Source organism: Grammomys surdaster, unplaced genomic scaffold, assembly GCF_004785775.1.
Source record: "Grammomys surdaster isolate TR1022 unplaced genomic scaffold, NIH_TR_1.0 125450, whole genome shotgun sequence".
Taxonomy (NCBI): domain Eukaryota; kingdom Metazoa; phylum Chordata; class Mammalia; order Rodentia; family Muridae; genus Grammomys; species Grammomys surdaster.
The window spans coordinates 1289643-1310283 of record NW_021620314.1 but is presented as its reverse complement, the minus strand read 5'-3'; the positions used below and the strand labels follow the sequence as shown (position 1 = coordinate 1310283).

Below are 20641 nucleotides of genomic sequence, written 5' to 3'. Positions count from 1 at the left end.
GTTCCAGGACAGCCAGGACTACACAGAGAAACCCTGTCTCGAAAAACCAAAAAATAAAAAATAAAAAATAAAAATAGAAACATAAAAAAAATTAAAAATTAGTATTTAAAGTGGTTAATGCTCAAAGGACCATAAAGAAATAAAAAAAGTCTTCAAAGTAGCAGCTAGGCAAATGACTAACTTCTGACAGAGAACTACTTTGCAGCTGCTTAGGAGAATATTTGGAAAATGATATTACCCTTTGACATGAACAAGCAGGAGGCTTGGTACAAGTGCCAGTTTGGGTGTACCACACTTAAGTGACGCACCCACAAAGTTAGCTCAATAAATCTTACCGGTCTCCACTTTTCCCACCATAGGGTAAGCCTCAAGCTAGGTCCAGTGTGGCACAGTCTCCTCCTACTGCCTATGTATCAAGATGAGAACGCTCAGCTCCTTCTCCAGCACGTCTGCCTGCATGCCACCATGCTTCTTCTCACCAAGGCGGTAATAGACTAATCCTCTGAAACTGTAGGTCAGTCCCAAGTAAATGCTTTCCTTTAAGAGTTGCTGTGGTCGTAGTATCTCTTCACACCAGTACAATCCTAACTAAGTGGATTCATCCAAAGACTGCACACTAAGTAACGGTAACAAAATGCTGTCCTTCAATAGTGTACAGTGCTAAAAGGCACAATATGGTACTTTGAAAACTCAAAAGGAGAATGCTGAAAGGTTTTATGTCACAGATGGATAGTTTTATGTATGTCAGTTTTCTATTTTAAACTGTATGACTGTAAACATGTGCATGCTTTGCGTGTGCATACAAACACACAATTATAACCCATGTGCTTTACAACTGGGCATGTTTTTAGGTAACTATAATCCTGGCACTAGGGAAGCTGGGATAGGGCTTAAGGAACAGCCAGATGCTCATTAAAACATTTATTGGCTATCTACTGCCACCTAGTGGCTACATATGTAAGTATGGCGTACGTAGCCTGGTTTTGTCAACTGGATGGAACGGGACTTATATGTCGATCTCCCTATTTCAATTTAACAGATGAACCATGAACAGCAATATAAATGCAGTAAAAAAACCAGGCAGTAAAGCTAAAGTATTTTATTAATAATTTATTGTCAGTAAGAAAGGCTGGCTAATGATAGTTTTCAGTAAAAACCTTTACAAGACCATTGCATCACAAATATACAGACACTATAAAAACCGTGTCGTGGTGGTTTTGGTTCTAAACAGGTATGCAGAAGGTCCCCTTTACACTTTCCAATAATGAAAAATGTTTATAATGTTTATCCTAATACAGCAACCCATTTAAGACATGTCCAGTAACAGGTCGTCCTCACCCCATATGTACAGCTACACTGGACCGAAATGTGTCAATGAAATGTCATACTTGAGTGGGAAAGAACAGCATGAAACCCTGGTTACATCAGAAAATCAGATGCTAGGCGATGACACTAACACCACACAGATCCAGCAGAAAACAAACACACAATGCGTCCTGAAAACCTAGTTAAAACTATGGGAGGAAAAAAAAAATCAAATCTGTACATAAAATTTACACAAAGAAAGCAAAATTAAAATAATCGGATCTATATAAATACATGAATCATGCTAACAAGACGACAGGACTGATTTCTGTTTCATCATTTTAACAGAGACAAATCTAAATACGAAAAGATGCTGGGGATGGGACAGGGGATGAAAACCCGGTCGATTATAGTCAGTTAGGACACTGGAAATGGCTAACATGTCAAGAGGCGTGTGACTCCGTGCAGCCACGCCTACCGCAGCTCGCCGAGAAGGGGGCAAGACCGCTGCAAAAGAACAACGCGGATATCACGGGTAGCATCTCTAGGTTCATGAAAGTCCAGGCACTTTGGGGAGGAGTTTGAGCGTCACACTTCCGTATGCTGCTGGGACTCTAGCGGAGGGATCGTCACCTCTTCAAAGTGGCCGTCGTCCCCGCTCTCGTAGTCGCTCATCATGACCTCAGACTCCACTTCACAGCACGCTGACACATCGGAGCAGGAAGCCGTGGAGGCGTACACAGACATGGGCATGTTTTCTATGGTGGGCGCTTCGAAGTTTCTTTGATACCCCGGAGGGTAGGGGGTGTAGGGTTCTCTACATGGACTGTTCTCGCCAGCGCCTTGTTTCTGAGGTTCAGACATATCGACGGGGTAGAAATTGGGCAGGTACTGATTCAGGTTGAACCTCTGCCGACTCCTGGAGGAAGATCCCAAGCTACCTGCTGCAGGCATGTCTCTGGGTGGGTGTATGGACTCGAACTGGTCGCTGAATTCTGGAGGCAATGGTGGCAGTTCATCGGGTGCAGGGAAGTCCTCTGGTGGGGGTGGGAAGTCACTTTCAATGTCATAACCCCCAGGGTAATAGTCAGTATCAATGGCATTTGGATCAGCCGAGTAGAGGGGCGTGTGCTCGTCAATAACCTCGTAATTGGGGAACTCTTGTATGTCTGGCAGAGGAACGCTTGGCATCCAGTCTGATGTATCCCAGTGGTACCCTTGGTAGAAAAGGAAACAAGATTTCAGTTTGTTTCTCTTAGCTTCTATGCCTCGGGGAAAGAGCTCAGTGTATCAGACACAAGACACAGAAGAATGTGTGCATTCCTCCCAAGCCCATCACTCCGCAAACCCCGCCCCGACACAGTGACTATTTCCGGAATGTGAACTTGCGGTTTTAGTACATATCTGACATTCAAGGCAACAGAGTTCCGACAGAAGCAGCTGTACCATTTTAAACACATGCAGATTTTTTTTTTTTAAACAAACAATCCTAACCACGCTTCAACTTTCCTTCTGCTGACCCAGCTCCATGGGAAGGCGGTACAGGAAGTTAGTAAGGGGCTTTCAAACAGAAGGTCTCTACTGGGAGAAATTCCAAACATCATTGGGCTTTGTGCTGCCTGTCATCCGAAAATACTAATTAAGGGCAAATCTAAAAATAATAAAAATAGCTTTTAACATGTTAAATTCAGTAGTAAAGGTAGCATTAATAGTTATATTGATTTTTATTAGCCACGAATAAAACAATGAATTATTTTAATACAGGCTATGTATGCATCAAACCATGTCCCTAAATCAAACAAAATATAATCAAATAAGTACTAAAAAACATAAAAAACCGAGGATCATTCTGGACAGTATGAAAATGCCACCTTTTTTTTTTTTTTTTTTTAAGAAAACCAAGGCCTAACTTAAGGGTAGGAGTTTCTTTTTTCTCTTCGTGGGGTTTTTAAAGATTCTGTGAGAGCCGAGAGAAGGTTAGGCAGTGCAGAACAATAGGCTTGGTTACTGCGGTAGCATCAAGCACCCCAGTGAAGCACGCCATCATTGGTCGGGCTTAACCAATGACTTTTAGTGAGTATTAATGGACAGCTGACATGCATGAGTCACCTCTTGGTTTGCTGAGGTCAGGAGCAGCCAAAGATTCTTTGGGTGGCAGAGTAGAAAGAAAAGAAAACATCAATAATTAAAATAGACAAACGGCTGAAAAGGCAACCCAGATAAGCACACGGTACAATATAACGGGTCTGTAAAGGCCCAGGCGGCCGGACAAGCTGTCTTTACCTCACTCTCGCTACAGATCACAAATGAGAAATTCATGTTTCGCAAACTAAACGGGAGGAGGGCACGAAGAGAGAGATGAGCGATGGTAAACCAGGGGCTTTGCTGTGAATCCTGGAAACAGAACTAACTGCCTTAGGAAAATTATAAACTACAGGTACTGATATATATATATATATATAAATTGGTTACTTAAGGGACTATCTCAAAACATGAGCTACACACACACAATGTGCACACACGTTAGTGCACAGGAGACCCTTCAGAAGTATAAGTTCAGAGAAACTGATGTGGCATGCTCATAGACAACCAGAAGTTGACCATATCGCCAAACCTTACTCACTTTCACTTTGACTGTTATATTTACACTGTTAACCTTTTAGTGAGATCCTTAATTAGCTACCTTTAGGACATGGCCTCTTCCCATCAACTCTGCAGCTATACTCTTTCTCCCAGTCTCCCATTTTCTTTGGCCCCCAACTCCAAGGAAATGGATAGAAAAATCTCAGGACCATGGGATGCTGCTCGGCCTGGCTAACAGATTACTCTCATAACTCAACAAGACAACGTGGGTCAAGTGTGACCCGGCAGGTAAGTCATTGTCACTGTGAGTGGACTAGTCATGGCAGAGCTGTGGCCACTCTTCTAAACAAGAGGTAATGCTTTCTGTGTACCCCATAATGTCCCTGAAAACTGTGACAACGAAGTAATTTTTGACAAATTAATAGCTAACTGATATTTCTGGTAGGAGTTTAAATGAAAGTGGAAAAGACAGATGTTTCAAAAATATGAATAAAAAGAGTATTTAAGGAAAGTATTTATGTAGCTTTGACAAATCTACTGTGATATAGTGAATTCCTTTATAAAAGAGGACTGGCAACCCTTGCTGTACACTAAGCATTTGAAAACCCTTTAAACTTATGTGCGTTTCCAACTTTAAATTCACTTCAGATATGAAGATAAATCAGTAGAAATCACATTGAGGAGACTTTACATTTCTGCTTCTTTAAACTTATCAGTATTTAAGATATTGGAATGTCATTCTGTTTCAACTAAAATTGGGTAGACAAAATACAGATAATATTCTGATTGCCAAAGTGAAAACACAGTACTTTTAAGAAAGTAGACTAAGTCCCTTAGTAACTGTGACCACTGACGTCACACTTGCCCTCTTCCAGATCTAGCAGATAACCTTGCCTCTTTCACCTAACGGTGCCTGCTGATGTGTCCTTGCAGCAGAATCATGTGTGTTTACTGCGAGTGCTGTTTGAATACAGCTTGTCCTTCTGTGTTTTCACAGGTGGTGGGGGCGGGGGTACAGTGCATATGCATGTGCATATGTGTGCACATGTGTGTGCATATGCATGTGTGTGCATATGTATGTGTTCATGTGCACATGTGTATGTGTGTGTATGCATGTGAGTGCACATATGCGTGTGCATATGTGTGTGTGTATATGCATGTGTGGGCATATGCATGTGCACGTGTGCGTATATGCATGTCAGAGCTTAAGCTTACTCTGAGGATTCTCTGCTTCTGCCTTTCAAGGTAGGAATTGTCAGCAGAGCACTTTAAACCACCTCATTTACACCCGGGGATCTGAGCTATGGTCTTCACGCTTGTGTGCCAAGCACTCCGAAGCGGTGATTTTCACATCAGGAAATTTCTAGATCCAAATCAACTGGACATTTACTAAAAATGAAAGTTCTCGGGCCCAACACAGACCTCCTCAAGCAGAAATTGGTGCTGGAAACCTGCCCCCAAGTCTTCAGCAGCATTCTATAACATTTAAAACAAGTAATGCAAAGACATGCATACAAATATTTTCAAAATGCACTCACACTGTGAACATAAACATCCCCACATGAAAGCCACCAAACCTCCCCGAAGGACGAACTATTTCAATAACAGGACAATAGGCAGACGCATACCACCCACTTACAGTCACTGCAAACCACAGACACACAACACAGAGACTTATACCTTCTTTATTCACCGTGTCAACGACAGCGTTGACAAGGTGTATTACAGTCACTATGGAAGCTTGTAAAAAGGCACAAAAGGAGCCAATTAGGAAAATCCTTAGTTAGTAGAAAACAATGCATTAAGTAAAATTCTTTAATTCAATGCAATTTCTCCCCTAATATAAGACTGTGAGATGAATGCTTTGAGACCACAAGATAATTATGCATGACCCCTGCACTTTACCCGCTAGTTACAGGTCTCAGGACACTTCAAATCAAGCTATAGGCTTGCCACTATTAGTCAAGCAAACGAAATAACTATGTTTCCAGAAGAGTTAGGGAAAAAGCTTTAGCTAAGTATTTTACCCAATTATAGTTATGGAGTATATCAGGGAAAAAAACAATTCAGATTTACATCTCCTGGACAAAGGATTACATGTTCAAGAAACTGGTTTATTATCTGAGAATAAGGAAATCTAGGGAGATATATGTACAACGTAAATACAAGACTGGTTGTGTCCCTGTTGCTTAGCGTGTATTTCTCAGGTTGCAGATGCTGTACAGATTCCTTTTTCACCTGCATATTATTTTAAAGTACCAACGTCGACATAAACTGGGTACATTTTAATCCTGAGATCTAATGACTATTTAACCTAGTGCCTGGAAGAAAACATAACAAGACAAGCTTCCTGCTGTCATTAAGGCTCCCATGTGGGAGAGGTGGAGGGATCGTTCTGCATTAGCTGGGTGGGCTGAGGGGACTGGAATGGCCTGTCACTGGGAGCTGTCCCAGCTGTGCCCCTGGAGCGTGACATTCTGACCACAGGTTCTGAACAGGGAACAACAGGAGCCTTGAAAGGAGAGGCCTTAATTACCAGGAAGGTGAGGGAGTTCTAGGCAGGGGAGGAAGAAGGAAACCAAAGCCTCCCTCAGAGCTTCCGGGGAGGAGCTCCACTGACATCTGAACTTCAGTGGACTCCTAGACTACAGAGCCACACAAGAACTGTCTGTGCTCTCTTGAGCTGCTAAGTGTATGGTGAGCTACTAAAAAGGCACAGAAAACTCCCGATGAAATGATTCGTGCAGACGTGGCTCAGACTTGAAGTCTATAACTGAACATGGTTGACTGGTGTAGGGATTAAAAACACAGACAGTTCCCGGGCAGCCTTTCCTTCCCGCTGCTACAGCCCAAAAATTAGCTTCGTAGCTAATCTGACAATGACTTCCCAGAAGTGTCTGAATGTTGTCAAGAATGGGGTTTCAATAATAATAGTAATAATAATAAAAACTAGAAAATGAAAGAAATTATTGATAAAATTCTTAAATGTATTTTTGAACAGCATTGAACTTACAAGGGCCAAAGTATAAATCACTTAAGCTGGCAAAAAAAAAAAAAAAAAACTTTTTAGAATTGAAGCTAACGGAAAAAATAATCCTGGTTTGTTCTTGATGGTTTAATAAGCAATAATGCATTCATATTCTCCACTCAAGAATAAACAAGGATGTGCTTTAAATAATGCAAAACATGCTTGAAATCTTCAAGGAACAGAATATATCTATAGTCATCTTTAATAAAGACAAGGGCTCTGCAAAGCTTAATAGATAAGCAGATGCAGAGACCCATAGATGTAGTCATCATAAATTATATTACTCTAGTCATGGATTATGTTATTTTGGAAGTGACGGTTACTAGCATGTTTCTTCTTTCCAAGGATAAACTATCCCTAATGTGTAAACACATTGCGTTTTTACACAAGGAGAAAAATTAAAATTGAGCCCTATACTTTCTGAGATTCAATTATTTCCAGTCGAAAACCACTACCGTGGGGCCGATAATTTTTTGTACGTGTGCTACTACAGCAAAGCCATCTATTGGCGTGATCCACCCTGGGGACACCAGATAAACACAACTGGAGTCACAGAACCCGCTGCCAGACCTTCTTCGTTAGAAATATAATCCGACTTACTAGCCATCTCTTAAACTCTGCTCAGTCAGAACGCTCTGATCCAAATGGGAGCTGGGGCAGCAGTGGTTGGGGAAGAGACAAACAAAACCTTGTAATACCAAAGGTATGACCGGAAGTGAACATTTCAGACTTCTACACATCTTTTCTCAGAGGGTGCATGTTATGTGCGTGTGCATTGCATGTTCAGAAAAACTGTTACAGAGATCTTGAAAGCACCCACAGAGCTTCCATAACAATCACTGTTATGCAAAAAAGTATAAATAATACAAGAGTAGCCAAACAAGGAAAATTAACGTTTTTTTTCTTTCCTATTACGATAGTTAAAACAACTCTTCATTGAGAACACTGTATTTTACAATACTAGGGATCGAACCTAGGCCCCTGTGCATGCTAGGCAAGTGTCCTATGACTGAGCTATCTTTAAATATTTTCCCCTGTGTAGGTCCATGCAAGTATTTTTACCACATTATACATTTATGCCAAGGGGAACACGGAGCATTTTTCATTCTTAATTAGGGGACCTGGTCCATCTAAATCAGTACATGGCATAAGGAACACCAGCAGCATTTCAGAGCGGCCACAGCATCCAACGTCAGCGTCTGAAACTTACCATTATCATCACAGGACTCTGACTGGAAGGAGCTAAGGGACTGCACCTCGGACAGGCTCTCCCGAACACTGAGCGGCTGGGAGGGCTTTTCCTCCAGGGGCTTCTTGGAAAGACAAGGATCCAGATCCACCACTTTAGCTGAAAGGGAGAGATCTAGGTAAGCAGTGAGTTCCAAGTTCCCTCTGGCTCATGGTTACCCTCCATAGAAAGTACCTGAGCTGTGCTCAGTACATGAGCTACAGGATGGGGGAGAGCGAGCTAGGGGAGCATCCTAGAAACAAAACAATAAAAAGGCCTGCACATATTCTCAACAGACTCAACAACTTAGAATTTCTCCATAAGTAAGTCTATAAAGTGTAACTAGTGATCAGTTAAAATCTAGAGCTTTAGGTACATGCTAAGCCACACATAAATATTGCTTAGAAGAACTCTACCACCTTGCCTGGCTGTAATTAAAAAATAATTAGTATATAAGTGACGCCCCCATTATTTGTTATAATAAAACATCCCCAAATCACAGTTGACAATGTGTATCGGTTACAAAGGTGAAATGGCCTTTCTAGAATATTAATTAGAACACAATTAGATCTAATTTTTTTTTTAGATGAATTGGTAATTTTATTATTATTATTTATTTATTATATGTGAGTACACTGTAGCTGTCTCCAGACACCCATATGAGGGCATCAGATCTCATTGCAGATGGTTGTGAGCCACCATGTGGTTGCTGGGATTTGAACTCATGACCTCTAGAAGAGCAGTCAGTGCTCTTAACCACTGAGCCATCTCACCAGCCCTAGATCTAATTTAATAAAATAACTCCAAGCTCCCAATCCCTAGTCAGGAACTGGAATATATAAATGAGTTTTCATGACCATTTCAGATTGGAAAGCATCATCATCAGCCCCATAAACCACCATGGCCAGGCTAGGAACAGCACTGCCACCCCAGTGGCATTTTGGTGAGACAGAAACCTTCACACCCTTACCGTCATAGTCAAAGTCCCAGCTAGGTTTCTGTATGGAGTCGCTGTCTGAGGGAGAGTTGGAAGGCGGTGGCGGAGGCAAGTTTGGAGCTACGCTGCACACAGCCACAGCTTTCCGATGCCCGTGTATAGACTCGGGGTTGAAAGTGCTGAATTCTGGATGCTCTGGGATGGCTGAGCCTTCAAATGAATTCCGGTCAAGGTTGTTTCTGGAGTCACTTGGAATGCTCGGGGTGTAGGAAATGGGACGGACAGGCACCTGGGGCGGTATGTCAGAGTAAATGTTCTTGTTCACCTTCGAATCAAAGTAAGTTCTCTGCAAGAAAGCTGTGCTCGGTCCCAGACGTTTGTCTTCAGGTTCCGCCTGGTGCTTCTTCTTCCGACTGATCATCTTCCGGCAGAGGACAAACACCACGACCAGTAGGAATATCCCGGCTATAAACACAATAATGCCTATGCCCTCGGCCAGTCCGATGTTCCACGGGGTGGACACGTAGTGGTTGGGAGTGGCGTCCTCACAGTGCTTCCCTCTGTACTCCTGGCTGCAGTTACAGTAATAGGAGCCATGTGTGTTCTCGCAAAGGGCCCCATTCCGACAGGGGTTCCCGGCACACTCATCAATGTCACTCTGACATCTGCCAACAAGAAGGAGAGACCGTTGTAGTAGATGTCAGAACCCACCTGTCCTAGAATCCTTCAGGATGAACACTAAACACACCCATCCTTCAGTGAGATGCCGAAACAAAGCTGAATGGGAAACACTCAGAAAATATCAGGGATGGGAACCAGAAGAGGCCTTCTGTGGATTGGTGACAGGGTCATAGGCTGACCGTGCATCTGAGATGCACCACGTCAAGCCGATATCTAGCTGCATTTTTCTAGAATTAATAGATAACTAAATCAGTTCAATAGGCTATAACATAGGTTGTTCTTAGGTCTCATGGTCAAGCTATCATTTAGAAATTTTGGAAGCTAAGGTACATTTTAACAAGTGGTGTGTACTGCAAACCATTCTCAGTGAAAATGGTCCTGTTTGGGAACAGAAAACACACTCTCCATTTTAAAATGCTATTCCTTCTGGAATTAGAATCATCTTCCTACACGTGTCACCATCACAGAGCAGATCACAGACAGTCCCTTCTGCTTTTCTAACCAGGGCATGTGAACATGTGGGCGGTACATACCCACCCTGGCTTCTGAGCTTTTACAAATGGGAAGCTCTTTCCCATTTGAAAAAAAGAAATCATCTACTTGCAAATTATGAGGAATTATAATAAAAAGTCTGAACACTGATATATTCTTTGTAAAATACATAGGAATATACTCTGATTAAAATTGGGGAAACCCACAAATGTACCAGGGTCTCAAGACTAAGGGCGATATTCAGGATTATAATGATTCCAAGAACAAAACGATATAGAATAACTAAAGGCAGACCACACCAGCAGCCTAATGAGACTGAAGGAGACTCATCTAAATGTTCTTTGCCAGGCATTCAAACATTACATATACCCAGTAGGTCTGTTGTTGAGACAGGGTCTTATAACATTACCCTGTTTGGGTTAGAACTCACTATGTAAACCATGCTGGCCTCAAAAACTCAGAGATCCACCTGCCTCTGCCAACTGAGTGCAGGGATTAAGGGAGTATGTCTGAGCCTGATTCCAATTAACTTTTGAAAAGAGATAGCATCTGAAATTAGTTTCTTATGCTTTTTTCTCAAGGTGTGTTTTTTTTTGAGATATCTAAATATCTAAAGCCTAACCACCTCTTAGGCTTATACTGGGGATTGGTATAATTAATATAATAATAATTAGTATAATTACTATAAGAATGAGAAAGGCAGCAAGGTTTAGATGCTGGATCTATGTTGGTACAAACCACTGTGAGAAATCGTGATTAGTACCTTCTCATGGATAGACGGCACTGTGTCACGAAGTACTTGCTTTAGAAAACACAAAGAAATGCAACCAGTTTACAAGCATTGGCCACTTGCCAATGACCCACACATTCTTCATCTATAACTAATAGCTCTACAGTACAGAACCAGAGCTTTCCCGCTTTACATTCATCTTTCTGATCCAGTCTTTTGTCAAGACTTGTCTGCACATCATAAGAACGCCAGTGAGAATCACCACAGTCTGACACGATGCAGTGTGAGTTAACGACGCTGACTTAATGGTCAGCACACGGTGGGAAGGTGCAGCAGATACAACGCTTCAAAGAAATGATTTACCTTTCTCCCCTAAAGCCTGAGTCACACTGACAGACAGCACCGTCCAAACTGTCAAAACACGTTCCACCATTTTTACAGGGTTCATCTTCGCAGTAGGGACTAAGCTGACATCTAAGTAAGGAAAAACACATGAAGAAAAGCCCTCATGAGTTCACTGCGAATCATTAACAGACAGCATTAACACCGAAGAACACAGTGACCCATCCTATGCAGAATTCCATGCTTTAATATTTAACCTTCATTCAGAAAGAAATACAAACATACCTCTGACCAGTGTACAGCCCCCTGCACTGGCAAACAAAGCCTCCGTTGTCTACCATGCACGTTCCACCGTAGAGGCAGGGGTTGGAGGCACATGGGTTGACGCTCACCTCACAGTACGTCCCTACGTACAATGCACTGCACTTGCAGTAGTAACCTACACCGTGGAAAAGAACAAAAAATCCAGTCACTCAATGACCGCAAAGTGTTTCACTGGATGATACCTTTATGTTTAAGCGAAGATGCAGTCCCTCAACATCTATGAAAGAGAGCAAATTTCCCATTCTCTCCAGATGAAGAGTTATCCATTAGGGTAGAATATCTCTTTTCTAAAATACTGGGACCTGAAATGATTTACTTTGGAGGGTGTGTGTGTGTGTGTGTGTGTGTGTGTGTTTTATTTAGGCTTAGTATTTTTTTTTTTTTACAGATTTTACAGCTGGAATATTTCTAAACTGGAAATCTGATATTCCAAATGCCTCCAACCCTGGAAATTTACATAATACATTAGGAGGTCAGAAAGTTCTAGATTTGGGAGCCTTTTAGAATTTGGATTTTAAAATTTAGTATGTTCATCCTATGAAACCTAAACAGATATGACTAGATTCAGTTAAAGATAATTACATACGGCTGGTGGGTCAAATGGAATGGGTGAGAGAAACAGGCCCATTGATGGACATACACACGTAAGCAACGCCAGTCAACAACAGTTTTACACCCACAGGTAGTATTCCCAGGCACATGCCATTAGAGAACACAGCAAGAGATGTTTGCTTTTCTCCCTTAAAAGCTGTGCATGGCCCTAGTGAATCTTTGGCCGTGGTCACTGCTGCTGGTTCCTTAGACTAGCCCAATGTTACAGCACATGCTACTTCTGACCACACCGTCTGCGACAAAGACAAGAAGTGATGACATCATTGAATGGAAGTGAGGCAAACCAATTCTATTCGGGGAAGTCGCCTTTCAATGTGCATGAGGGCAACATCTGAGCGACCGCAGCTTTACTAAGCCTACCTCCGGTAGGTGAGGGATTGCAGACGCCTCCATTCTGACAAGGGCTGCTGGAGCAGTCTTCTGTGGCAGTTAACAAGCACCCGTGAGAGAGGTCCACCCACTCTTCGATGTGCGCGTAAGCTCTTGGTTTGTTGTTCAAAGGCAGCTCCTGCCCATTCAAATAAATGGAGTCCATGCAGCCCCTGAAACCATTGGCCACCTGGGTGCTTCGCCCATGCTTCGTCCCTGGCTGGCGGAGGTGGCCACCAAAAAATACATAGTTATCCAGGTTGAGGGTTTTCAGAGCCCCAGGGGCCGTGCCCGATGCAGTGTGGACTTCATCTAGAATCAGCTTCGCATAATTGCCCTCCACTTGCAGGGACACCGCGTGCCACTGCCCGTCGTTGACCTGAATGCTCTGAACAGAGACAATCCCAGGGCCACTTCCACAGTCAAACTTGTACTGCAGCCTCCCGGTGTGAATCTGCAACAGAATACATATTGTTCACACCGATCGCATCTTCAGCGTCAGTCTGTGCAAACTCTCTAAGAGGGGGATGTTTACTGAACGAAGGTAGAAAGAATACAAGCTTGCAGTTAGGTGCCAAGGAGCACAAACTCATTCATCTACTATACAAATAATACAAATGGATCGTCCGGGTGCCAAGGGTGCATTCAAAAATAACACAGACGTGACTAATTATTAACTGCTAGCTGGACACACACGGACAAGATACCATGGAGGGTTTCTGTATAAACAGACTGTCAATATTAGCAAGGTATAAAGAAGAGATTTGTTCATTAGCTGTCACGGGTCTCAAAGTTTATGTTGAAGAATATCTGAAGTAAATTTCTAGGCTACTGGCTAGCAGAAAGAATTTTCGATAGCACCCAAGTGTCAACGTTACCCAGGCCACGAGTCCTTGAGACTCGGAGAAACCCACCTTTCTTAGTTTGTTTTTAGATGGGACAGTCAGGACAGGAGAGAGAATTGAAATTTCATAGTCTCCCTCGGTCCTAGGTCACAGGATGCATAAAAGCCATACCTCCAGGATACTGTAGTCGGTTCCTCGAGCATACATGACAACCGCGTGGGAAGAGTAGGTTCGCAGCCGCATGCTCAACTTCATCTCCAGTCGGTTCTCATTTTCCAGCAGACGATACTTCACAAAGCTGTTTCCGGTAAAAGTTATGGATGAACTCCCTACGGATTACAGGAAAAAAAAGTCTGTCAGCAACAAACCTAAGCATATCATCAAAAGTAAGTGTGATCGTCCTCCCTCCCCAGAGGCTGGCTTTTGGTCTTTTTAAATTTAAAATTGCAGCAATAGGAAAAGTGCCTACTGGCTTTAACAGATAGCAAAGCACATACAACTGACTTTCCACATGGAAGAGACTGAGAACTCTGTATCCCAGAGGAATAAAGTCTAAAATAATAACAAAACTAAATATAAAAATGTTCTGTGTAAGTTATGAGTAGGCAATTTGAGAAGAAAAAAAGGAATGTAGCCTCAAGGTGATTAGGCAAAATCTGTCAGACAAAACCACAAAACAATCCCCATTACTCCAAGAAGATGAAAATCCTATCAGCCTCCGGAAATGAAAATTAAGTTATGCAGAACTGACTAAATAAAAATTCAATTTCAAAGTGACAAAAGGCACATTTAACAAAATAGAAGTCCAATATTAAGAAGAGAGGGCAGATTGTAATAAGAAGCATGTTAATCATAATACCCAGAGTTCGACTCATTCAGAAACACACAGCCCAGGAGGCCAGCCACACTATAGGAAATGCTAACACCAACTAATTAGCAGAGTGGTTCCTTCCATAAGCAGCCAGAGACGTTAAAAACTTAAATAAGCATTTCAATCTCACTAGGGAAGAAGTACGGATTTTAATTGAAAGCTTTCAATACAGAGAAAGAGAATGAGACACCAGACCTTCATATATGCCTGGAAGAAATGGAACATATTGGTTCAGCTACTTTAGAAACTAATAGAATGGTGTATCTAAAAAAAATTAAATGCGTTTAATTTTTGACAGCAGATTCTAGTTTCAGGATATCATGAGCAGAGGGAGAAAAGCACCAGAGTGCAAAGATGAACTTGAAAAGATTTTTAACGGGAAAGATACATTCTTTAACAGGAAGACACATACAGAATGGTGACTAAATCCCGGTCCAGCTATTAAGGACAGTGAGGATTGCTCACAATGGGCTTGGAACATGTCTTTAATGAGCTAAGTAGGGGCAAAAAGCCGAGGACTGTGGGAGAAATCAGGCAAAAGAAGATTAGAGGGAAACAAGAAAAAAATGAAGCTTTGTGGTTTATGCAGCCATGGGAGGGGTGGGGATGAGTGGGGGCTGGGCAGGGCAGGGCCAGGCTGGGTGGTGGGGCCCAACAGACAGCCCAGGGAGCTCCGGCTCTCTGTCCATCGTTCCGCTTACCTCGTTATGACAGACAACCTGCACATAATTCTTCCTCCAATAAAGAAACAGAAATCAAAGCACTGTCAGGGATGGTTCGAAATGAATTCACACGTGAGGAATTCCTGGCAGCGAGCACCTACCTGGGCATTTACCGAAGCCGCCCCCAGGACACACACAGCTGTACTTCTCCTCTCGGGGATCTGCGACACATTCAGATCCTGCGGGGCAGGGGTTATCTTCACACCCGTGGTGGACAGGTGGGCACTTCCCATCTGTATTTAGAAAAACAAGAGGAAGAGAGGAGAGAACACAGGAATTAGGAAAGTGATCACTACTGTTGTCATTCATTCATTCATTTTTGCAGTGCCGGAGGGTTGAATCTCAGGCCTCCTGTATGCTAGACTGGCACTTGTCCACCAACTAACATTTTCTCCAGCCCTTTTTTCATTGTTTCATTTTGAGATGGGATATCATTATCCCAAGCTGACCTGGACTCCTATGTAGCCTAGAGTGGCTCTGAACTTGCAGTCTAAGTAGCTGAGATCATAGGCCTATCTCATTAGGCCTGGCCATAAAACAATCATCACCATCATCACCGTCATCATCTCTTCCTTCTTCCTCCTCCTCCTAACATTTTTTTAAATTTAATTTTACGTGTACGTGTGTTTTGCCTGCATGCATGTCTATGTACCACTTGGGTACCTGATGCCCATGAATCCGTGAATCTCAAGTTACAGATGGTCATGGGCTACTATGAGGGAGCTGGAAATCAAATCTAAGTCTGATGCAAGAGTAGCCAGTAGGCTCCTAACTGCTAAGCTCCCCACAATAAAACAGTCTTTAACGCTCATGTCCATGTACGTATGCGCTCTTACCTTTGCAGAGACACACAGCCGTTCTATGGTGTCGGGGAGTCACGAAGCTCAGTCTGGCTGTGCTGTGAGTTGACATAACGTTTTCATCCACGGACACCTTCTCGTCACAGAACTTCCGCGGGCAATCCAGCCCTGCGCAGCGCTTCTGGAACACGTCTAGGATCCTCACACCAATGATCTCCTCGACGTCAGTCACGGAGGAATTAATCTTGTGCAGAAGTTGCTTTGTTGAAATCTGGGTGCCACCTGACTTCTCTACAAAGAGTAAGACGTCCAGATGCGAATGGGGTTCAGAGGGCTGCAGGCTGAGGATCTGTATGTCGTTCTTCCGAACGCCCAGGATGTTGCGTAAAGCTCGCTGGAAATTGCGCCAATAGTCACCGACAAACTCTTCCGGGGTGAGATTCGCGAAGCGGATCGCAATGGTGTGGTTCAGCATCTCCTGTGTCACTTGTTGGATGTGCACGGTGATGTCGGCCACCGTTGTAAATTTCCCGTCTGTCACGCTGACATTGAGAAGGTACTGGCCTATATCCAGCTTTCTGTGTGCAATCAGCTTACCCCCCGTGCTGGACACAGAGAACAGGCCATCCATGTGGGGATCCAGACTGTATGTCAAGGTGTCATACACGTCCTGGTCTGTGGCGTGGATCTTTCCTATGACCCCACCTGAGTATTCCTCTCCAAAGGCAGTGATGAAAATCTCTAGTGGCAAGATGGCAGGAGGGTGGATGCTTTCCTCAATCACTCTGATGTCAATGTGTGTCATCGATGACAGCTGAGGCTTTCCATTATCAGCCACCTAGGAAGACAGAAGTAGCCTCTGGTGTTACTGCCATCTCCTAATAAAAATGCATGACGCGGTTCACTTACGTTCTGCACAGCATCAACTGTTAGGTATTCATTTCTCACCATGAAGCCCACTGAGGAAAAGGACAACTGTTTTGTTCCTTACTCGTATGGACACTGAGTCACACTCCTGCTTAGAAGGGGTAGCCGAAGCACCACTGAGACAAAATCAGATGTGCACTCAAAAAACAGACCATATTCATTTTTTTCTATAGCATGTGAGGAAGCTACCTAAATACACAAAGACAACCACCTGCAGATGCTCTCTATGAACCCAAGGGAAACCATGAAGACTTGGATACCTTAACATGCAGAAGGTAATGGTCCTTCACTTTCCTCTTGACTGTCGCCGCTGTCAGGAGGACCCCGTGCTGGTTCACTTCAAACGCATTGTCATCATTTCCACTCACAATAGTAAAGAAGAAGGGGGGACCATTGTGGGAAGAGTCCTTGTCTGTCACTACCAGCTTCAGGACGCTGAAACCCACGGGCTTGTTCTCCTGCGTAATGTTAAGCAAACAGAACAAAAGGCTATCAAGGCTACCATGGACACATGAGGCTTTCTGGTAAGTATGTAGATGATAAAACTTCATTTCTAGTGCATCAAGGTAGAGAAGAGGGAAGACAGGTGGAGGCATGGGGGGAAGGGGAGGGCAGGAACATGGGGAGTGAGAGAAGTAACAGAAGGAGGTCCGAGAAGGGTAAAGAGAATGGAACAGCATCCATGGGGGTTAGTGAGGAGGACAATGACAGTCCTAGGGGTGGAGGGAGAGGTGGTGGACCAGTGCAGTAGAAGATACGATTATGAAAAACTCATTCTAGTTAATCCTAGGACAAGAAATGCTGAGCTGAGTCCTCCAAATGCCCCTTGTATACTAAGTCAGGGGCTCCTCTAAATCTCACCTTCACCAGTTTTCTAGAAAACGGGTCTGGAAAGGAAAGCTACTTCCAGTGAGTGTCCTGGAGCCAGTTAGAGATGGAGCAGGCTGCACACCCCTTAGCGCCCCACCCATTTACCTGGATGATGACACTGTAGTTGTCTCTGGAGAAGAGGGGAGCGTTGTCATTGACGTCGGAGACATCGATGTTCACCGTGGTTGTGTTGACTCTGGGTGGATTGCCATTGTCGGCAGCTTGCACCGTGAGCGTATAACCTGAGATCTTTGTCAGGGAAAGAGAGAACACCCATCATGTGTATGGTGCTAATCAACTGGGAATCAGTGACGTCATTTGCCAAGCCTAATGTCTGGGCAATTCCCTAAAATTAAAATAAAAACTCCCAACCAGCGAGGGAGTGCATGCACTATTTTCTCAACAGAGATGGTTATCGGCAAGAAGCAGATTCTCTGCTCTCTCCCATTAAAGGTTTTATTAAAGTACTTGATCTTGAAAATCTTATAGTTCTATTAAAATGCAAAGACAAATTACACAAATGACCAGAGAAAACAGTGACCTAGATGACAGGCTGTTGTAACTTTGGTAATACCACAGGTAGCACCTTCAACACAGGCTAAATCTTACAGAGCCAGAGGTAGAAACTTGAGCTGCCTCTTGCCCCGTGAGCAGACTCATTTCCAGCATCTCAAGATGTGCCACGTCACCGTCACCTTCAATTTCACACCTGGGTTATACTTAGTTGTTTAAATCCCTCAAGGTATCTGTGGCCACTCGAAAAAGAAATCAAGTGAGACAGCCTCACTGTTAGGGCAGTTCCCTGTTACAGTATCTTCAGAGTGAGCATTGGGTCAGAAGATGGGTAAATCCTGAGGTACCATTCTGTAGGACATCAGTCCAGCAAATGCTCGACAGCCACAGCATTGAGAACTCCCCAGGCCACCTCCTCTACCATCTCACAGTGGATACAGTATGCTGTAAGAGCTAAGTTCTTTAGTGGCAATTACTAAATTTCAGTCAAGTATGGTGACAGGCACCTAAGTTTTCAACACACAGAAATCTGAGGCAAGAGTACTGTGGGCTTGAGTCTAGCCTGAACTATATAGCAAGATCTGCATTTAAAAAAAAAAATCACACTTTACTCTGCTTAATACAATAGATCTTTCTATAGTTAACAGTCAAGCTTCTCAGACTCTTAGGAAGATGCCACTCAAAAATAGGAAGCCAGTAGAAGAGCCGACTCCGCCCCTCTCTAGTGGAGGGGTGGCCCGCCTCTTGCTACCTCTCCACAGTTGATCACTTCTCGCAAGGCTGCAGATAGAGAAAGACTCACCTTCCCTTGTGGGGCTGGACACTAGGGGTTTGTCCAGTGAGTACATGGGCAAACACAAGACAAGATGGACTACCTGGTTTTTGGTTTTTTGGCGGGGAAAGGGGAACGGACATGGGAGGAATGAGAGGGTTTGGGCGGTGAGTGCAATCAGGGTGTATAATGTGGGATTCCCAAATAATGAAGAAAAACAAAGTCAGTCAAAACAAAACCCCAAAAAACAAACAAACAAACAAACAAAAAACCCCTCAAGAACCAACATTTTAATTGACTTTCAAATATTTCTACCCTGCCCCGTCATTTCCTAAGACGACGACAGTTCTACCGTTTTGGGGACTTCACATTGTACCAAGCAGGTACAAACTGGAAGCTTTACTGCTTTGATACCAATTCAAATCCCTTTGGAAGCTTACCGTTTCCCGGTCCAGGGGCTTCGTGACTCTTACTTCTCCTCTGACAGGGTCAATTGTGAACGGACTTCCTTGGTTACCCTCTATGATGGAGTAGTGGATGTGGCTGTTTGAGGGGCCATCAGCGTCGTCAGCCATAATCTAGGAAACATCACTCTTTTAGGAAACAGTGGGGGAGGGGACAGAGGAAACAGCAGCTAGCTTATTTACGGCAGTTACTTAAAAGCCAGTAATTGGCTGAGCAAGGACCTTCTCGTTTTGCAGTGGTGAAGACTCACACACCCTCACGGGGACAGCGTGAGTGCTCTAGCACTGAGCCGTGTCCTCTGGCTGAACAATTATAACGCTCTACGGTATTTTAAACAGAACCAGTTTAAGAATTAGAATGACTCTACTAATGATCCCTTCAAGATGGAGAAGAGGCGAGCTGTAAGGCAAGGTACGCACTGTGATCACAGACTGCTCGAGAGCTGCGTCTTCACCAATCACTGTGGTGTAGGTGTCTTGGCTGAACACTGGGCTGTTATCATTGATGTCTGTGACGTTGATGTTCACGGTCGCCACGTCACTCAATGAAGGCGTGCCTCCATCAGTGGCTTCCACAGTCAGGTAATACCCGTGGGAGCTTTCATAGTCCAGGTTCTCAATGATAAATATGGCCCCTGTATGGAGAGACAGAATTCCGTCAAGCGCACTGCAGTTCCATTTCTTATTACACTGACACCTCTTAACATGTGTAGTTCTCATTGCAAAATATAACTTGTGCATCTTCTGCTTTAATTCGGTAATTTAAAATTATGATTTTTTTTTTACCCACCCAACATTCCTGTTTATTTTCTTTATTTTCTTCATATTCCTGGTGACATTAGTCAGTAATGCTATCTCTGCTTTAAATGACTATACTGCTTTTAAAATGACGGTGGCTCTCAGTCCTTCTTTGATGTTGTTCACTACTATAGACTTTAATGCTTTAAAAAAATTTCAACTCAGTGCCTTTTGGTTTCCTTCTTATTGCTATTGTTGTCATGAATGTTCTTCTGAAAAGAAGTCTCTGAGGTAACTGTCCAGTCAGTCTTAAATATCCCCTCTGAGAATGGAACCCTGGGATCGTGCTTCTAATACTAGCAGTTGGGAGGCTGGGGCAGGAAATATACATTTGAGTCCTGTCTGGACAACACACCAAGATCATCTTTCAATAAACAAAGCAATAAAATGAGATACCTCACTGATTTAACAATACTTGTAAGAACACT

The 20641-nt window shown here is 43.3% G+C and overlaps 1 protein-coding gene across 1 annotated transcript in view; it reads right to left on the bottom strand.

Moving 5' to 3' along the window:
• Positions 1-1084: 1084 nt before the first annotated feature.
• Fat1 (FAT atypical cadherin 1) overlaps positions 1085-20641 on the bottom strand; it is a 118854-nt gene continuing 99297 nt past the window's right edge. Inside the window, exons 15-27 of the mRNA XM_028786254.1 lie at positions 19836-20050; positions 19392-19529; positions 17772-17915; positions 17057-17254; positions 15906-16707; positions 15171-15302; positions 13648-13805; positions 12623-13085; positions 11612-11765; positions 11348-11458; positions 9115-9746; positions 8127-8264; positions 1085-2522 (exon numbers count right to left, since the gene is read on the bottom strand). Coding sequence (XP_028642087.1) covers positions 1894-2522; positions 8127-8264; positions 9115-9746; positions 11348-11458; positions 11612-11765; positions 12623-13085; positions 13648-13805; positions 15171-15302; positions 15906-16707; positions 17057-17254; positions 17772-17915; positions 19392-19529; positions 19836-20050 — 3914 coding nt within the window. The 3' untranslated portion in view covers positions 1085-1893. The remainder of the gene's footprint in view (positions 2523-8126; positions 8265-9114; positions 9747-11347; positions 11459-11611; positions 11766-12622; positions 13086-13647; positions 13806-15170; positions 15303-15905; positions 16708-17056; positions 17255-17771; positions 17916-19391; positions 19530-19835; positions 20051-20641) is intronic.